The following is a 6000-nucleotide window of genomic DNA, read 5'->3' on the forward strand; positions in this document are numbered from 1 at the left end:
TATTTAGTGTCATATCTTCATTTAGTTCTATTAAATTAAGATCATTTTTTATACAATCAACCCAATTCTTCCTAGGTCATTTTTATACAACAACGAAGCCATGAAATAACCTCAAAATTAAAAATTAAATGTCTAAAGGGATGGCTTTCTGCAGAAGCCATGAGAATATTTTGCTTTGAGTTAGCCCAATCTCATTCCTTGCAAATTTCAAAACAATGGACCCATTGCATTTGCATCTCCAAAGAGGAAAGTTGTGCTTCTACTAATAGCGATTCATTGATGTCCAAAATTTGTAAGAACATTAAGAAAATAAGGGGAAGTTCCACCCCTCATCAAGAAAGTAATTGACAATAAGATCAGAGTTATTAGTTGTGTAGGAGTCAATTTAGTAAATGAAGGTTCACTGCCACTTGTGATGGCTAGTGGAGGTAAATTCTAAACCAAGGAACAAAAAATATTATCTTTAGCAGGCCCCATATTCATATGCCACCAACTTAATTATTTTTTAAAAGCAAAATCATAAATCTGATTCTTTGCTGCCATCTTATCTTTGGGATAGCACACATTGGCCCTTGATTGGGAGAACTTCAATATCTGTTACTCCAAATACTAAAGAACAAAGGTCCCTTATGGATCACTGTTTCGATTTGCGAAGTGTGAAAAAACACACACCCAATTGCTTAAACATGTAAAACTAGAGCCTAACCTAATTGTACATAATAAATCAAACAACATTGTTATGATGTATAAGGAGGATTGGATCAAAGTTGCGTTATGTCAAGATTTTCACAGTGCATAGTGGAATGCGACACAAAGATTTTGTTTTATTTTATCTTCACTTTGAAGGATGAAGTACAAATAAAATGTGCACTTCAGTTAATCGATGCAGACATACCGTAATCATATAGAATTATAGTACATATTATTTAAAAACCACTATCTAAATTAAAAATATGGAATGATCTATGGCATTTTAAATCAGACAATAATAAAGGAAGTTATTGCCAACTAGTAAGCAATAATGCATGTATGTGATTTGATGTTTTTCGTGCTTCATTGCGTTGACCATGCTTGATGGTGTAAACCTGTTGCTGTGCAAAGTAATGTACAAGCTTACTGCTCCACCCTACATTGCTTTTAAATCGTGCATTTCTTTGTTCTTTAAACAATGGCGTGTTATACCTGAAATACATTTTAATCTTTCGGTACTGTTGAAGCAAGCAAAGTGAAAAGAGTCTTTAAAGGAAAGTTGAGTTGCCTATAAACAGGAAACACAAGCCCGAATATTGTTCTTTGCTATGCTTTGCTAAATGCTTAAACTGAATTTTCACGGCTTTGTTTTTGAACATGATGATTTAAATGGTTTCTTCCGCTACTGCTTCTTTTGTTTTAATTTTGGACAATCTATCCATTCTGTAAATCAGTTTGCATCTTATTTTTTCTCAAAGTTATGTATATGTTTGGTTTTCTGTAGGTTCAACGATTAGCATCAATTTATGCATTACGGAGTGGCTGCCAAGGTTCAGGCAAGAAGAGGTAATACGGTTATTTCCTGATAAATTTTGTTAGTAAAACCTTCAATTTTGCTGAAGGTATTAAATTATACCAGTATGTATGTTTTTTGTCGAAAATATTTTGCAAATTGTCAATCATGTGGTACACATTTTGAAGGGTATATGCATGTGTACCACACATGATTGACAATTTTCATGTTTTAATAAACTTTAAAGAATGGTACTCGATCATAAAGTTTTGAAGGGTGCTTTAACTTGAGTTTACGATTCATATACCTTTCAAAACTTTATATGATCGAGTACCTTAACTAGTATCTATTCGTCTTCTTCATCACTCATACTCTTAAGAATAGTGATGAAGAAGATGAAATAGATACTAGTAAAAATTAGACTAATCTTAAGCTATAGAAGTTGTTTAACTTAGATTTTTGTTTGCTAGTTTAAACTTGAAGCGCAATTTTTGGGTTTTGTGGGCACTTTCTTTAAATGATTTATTTGGAAACACATTGTCATTTTGCCATTTTGAATCACATTACTTGAAAATTTATTATTTATGCCTACTATATTTTAAGACCTTCTTCATCACTCATACTCTTATGAAAATTTATTATTTATGCCTACTATATTTTAAGATATTATTGTTATGAATATCATATTATGCACTCCAAAAATATTCCTCTAATAAAATATGTGAAGTTTATTAGGGCTTCATTGCTCAGGAGAGTGCCTAACCTGGGTATTTTGCAATCTTGTTGCATAGAGGGCGGTTAATATCGTTAATACATTTGATATTACATTTGGTTTATCCTTCTTCCTTCCTGTTTATTTTTATGTTTCCATGTAATGGGTTTGTCTTTTGTCCTTCTTCTTTCCACTAATTTGTCTTCTAAAATCATTTTTGGACATCCAAATTCAAAATGGAGCCAATGAATAATGGTCATTTAAATAAGGTGGAACTAAAAAACTTTTTTTGTAATCACTTTTACACATGGTATACTCGAATTTTAAGATATCATTATAACTGTAATTTCAAAGCTTTTCTTTTCATTTGTTGACGTCTTTGATTTTTAATATCTAAAGTATGACATAAATTCTTTGTATTTAAATTTAAAATTATGGGTTGTCATATTTCAAATAGATTTGTGAAGCTATTTTATATATTTTGAAGAACCAATTTCATAATTTGTTAAGAAGAGGAGAGACATACTGACGGATAAAATAAAAAAAAATGAAATAATACTTTTGGTTCTTTTGCAATATATATAGCTATATACTATATTATAAAGTAGTGTTGAGGAGACAGAAAATGTTGATGCGAGACCATGGAATGCTCCAATTCAACATGTTATTCCTTTTTTTTTTGTAATTAAAAATCTAAAAATAGACTGAAAAAATATCATCTAAGGGTTTTTAAATTTTAATTTCTTGGATGTGATGTTTTCCATCTCATTTGGAAATTTTAAATCTAAAAATTGGAGTATAAAAAAACTAACTTTTAGCAAAAAAACAAAATGATTGTCATTCAAGATTGGTTGAACAAATAAAGTTTTTTCTTACAACATTTTAATAGTGTGACATTAGAATTTGAAAACATCATTATTACAGATTTTTCAAGTCATTTTTTTCCTGTAAGAGTAACTGATTTGATGTAAAAGGCTTCTAAACTTCAATATGCTTCAATAAATTTAGCCTTCCCTGGACAAGCTCAAACTAGCCAAAATAGATGGGTTGAATAAATCAATATTTAATCGTTTAAGGGCAGTCAACAATAGCGAAAATAACATCAAATGGCACAGTTACGATTCCCAACATCGGTTTCTTGAAAGCCCACCAAAGCTACTTGTAATTTTTATTATACACAATTACTTACCTTTGAATCATAGTTTGCCTCACTTTTGTAACTTTAACTAAAACTTTATAATTGTAGCACAAATGCATACAGCTTTCTTGACATGTAAATAATCATTAGCTGAAATTTGGCAACTTTCTATATGGTTCTTTTATATAACCATATAGGAACAGTTTTTGTGCTACACGAAACAGTTTCCATCTCCCCTCTCATTGTAGCTGTCGAGAAAGTTGAGACTGAATTTCTGTACAGTTTGTTTGCATTTTTGGGATTCTATCATCTTTTCTTTCTCCTTTTATGTTCTCGAACACATTAAATACACTTTAGTGCATGTTAGTTGAGTTCCTGTGTGCTTTATTTAGTTCTTCCTTATAATGTCGGTTTATAATGGGAATTTTTTATTAATTGTAAATTTAAAAAGTTTACTACATGAAATAACAGCATTGTCTTTCTGAGTTGTGGGTGGAAGGGTGCGCTCATCTTACACTAATTCCATTAATGGACTTTTTTAATTATTCGAACTTCTTGGAAAATGAAAGTTGGTCTTTCTTTTCTTACTTATGGCCACCTTAACAGATTTGTGACAGTGACGAGGACCGAGGGAACATGCTTGCCATCTTCGAAAGATAAGGATCGCTTGGATAAGGTATTCCATCTTCCATTTAATATTCATGGCCCAACTTTCTGCTCTCATGTACATTAGTACTAACAATATCTTTGAATATCAAAAGCAATTTTCTTAACTTTGATTTTTAGCTTCTTCAAGTTGGCATTGAGGATGAAGATTTTGCTGTTTGTTCTGGCAAAATGCCCAAAGATAAAACTAAAGAACATAGTCGATTTAGTACCACTCAAGGATCTAAGCCAAAATCGAAGTCTCATAATAGTGCACCTAGTAAGCTGGCAAAGGGCAACAATATCAGCTGCAAGAAGAAACAAACTGCAAGACAGAGTTATGCTGAAAAACCTGTATCATTTGTTTCATGTGGAATCATGCAGGTTGATTCCGCCATGGATTCAACTGAAAGTAAGCCATTGGTAGAAGTTGCTGAAACCAGTTCTTCAACGCTCGGCGCATTTGAGGTACACACCAAGGGTTTCGGATCCAAAATGTTAGCGAAAATGGGGTTTATTGAAGGCGGTGGCTTAGGCAAGAGTGGCCAGGGAATGGTAAATCCAATTGAAGCTATAAAAAGACCGAAATCACTGGGCTTAGGTGTTGAAATGACGGAGGAAGAAGTGAGGGTGGAGAAGTTTGGGGAAATTGGTGCATTTGAGAGACACACCAAGGGGTTTGGATCAAGGATGATGGTGAAAATGGGTTTCATTCCAGGTTCTGGATTGGGGAAGGATTCACGGGGTATGACTAGCCCATTGACGGCTGTCCGGCGGCCGAAGTCCCGGGGACTGGGTGCTACCTAGGTTGTCAGAATGTACTACTTATTGGAGCAGTATTTCATAGAAGATATGTGCATTTTTATTTGATAATGTCTTCATATTGAATATGGAGGGGGTTGGTTGATCTGGTTACTTGGCTATATGTTATCCAGTTAATTGCAACTATATGTTAGGCTTAGGTTTCATTGTAATTTTAGAGCCAGATTGGGATCAATTTATCTTTTATTTTCTCTTTTGTTTTTAAAAATATATTTATTTAATATGTTTTTACATGTTTTTATTTTATGTATTTAAAATAAATTAATATGTTAATGAAAACTCTCAAAATAATGTTTAGGTGTTTTGAGTGTATTTAAAAATAATTATATCTTGATCAAAATATGTCAAAAATGTTTTGTTTCAAATTAAAATAGAAATAAAAAAAAATTTAAACTGATCTCAAACGACCTCTTAGTAACAAATTATTAATATTTAATCCAATAATGGGCCATTTGAAGGAAAGCAGTCCAATTTTTGAAGAATGAGTTCAATATAGCAGAATAGGAAGTAAGAGTAGAAACCTGTGGATTGAAACATAATTGTTTTCTCTTATTTTCAATGAATTTGGACGAATTTTAAAGAGGTACTTGAAGTAATTCTTGGTGATTTTAAGAGCTTTATTTAAAGGCAATTTGTTGGTCGATAAAAGAGGTTGTAGAGGGTTGTTGGGGATAAGAGGGTTTGGTGTGTGTGTGGGTGTCTTTGTTTTTGTATTTGAGTAAACTTGTAAGGAGAGTTGAATATTCATCAAGGAAACTTCAAAAGATTTGTTTGAGGAAGAGTTCGAGATAAGTATTATGTATTTTGCTTAAGTTTGTTTTGTAACTTAAGTTTTAATATAAATTATGTTTTGTTATGTTATCCCCATGAATTATGAGTAGTTTTCTTATCTCTTTCCTTATAATGAGAATTAATTATGTGTGGGATTAGAATTGATTATAACTTCTTCTATTTCATACTTGTGATAATTTGTTACTTCATGCTTCATTTACTTATTTGATGTAGTCAATTGATATGTTAAAACTTGTTGTGAATCTATAATGTCCCAGGAGGGATATGTGTTCCTCAACTAGTATGAATCACATTAATTTGGTGGGTGAGAATGTAACAGATTAGGTAGTGCAAATAGATAGGGAGATAAGATTTGATGGGCATAAATTGATATTTCTAGAGTGACAGACTAATTTTTTACCAATTTGA

The 6000-nt window shown here is 31.9% G+C and overlaps 1 protein-coding gene across 2 annotated transcripts in view; it reads left to right on the plus strand.

The window, feature by feature from the left end:
* Positions 1-4985, plus strand: part of LOC110037703 — a 28560-nt gene extending 23575 nt beyond the window's left edge. Inside the window, exons 4-6 of one of the 2 annotated variants that reach the window (XM_020742408.1) lie at positions 1475-1536; positions 3940-4009; positions 4120-4985. In XM_020742408.1, the coding sequence (XP_020598067.1) occupies positions 1475-1536; positions 3940-4009; positions 4120-4785 (798 nt within the window). In that variant the 3' untranslated portion in view covers positions 4786-4985. The remainder of the gene's footprint in view (positions 1-1474; positions 1537-3939; positions 4010-4119) is intronic. The other variant, XM_020742409.1, reaches the window with a different exon arrangement.
* The last annotated feature ends 1015 nt before the right edge of the window (positions 4986-6000 follow it).

The sequence above is a fragment of the Phalaenopsis equestris genome, unplaced genomic scaffold, assembly GCF_001263595.1.
Source record: "Phalaenopsis equestris unplaced genomic scaffold, ASM126359v1 Scaffold223743, whole genome shotgun sequence".
Classification (NCBI taxonomy): Eukaryota; Viridiplantae; Streptophyta; class Magnoliopsida; order Asparagales; family Orchidaceae; genus Phalaenopsis; species Phalaenopsis equestris.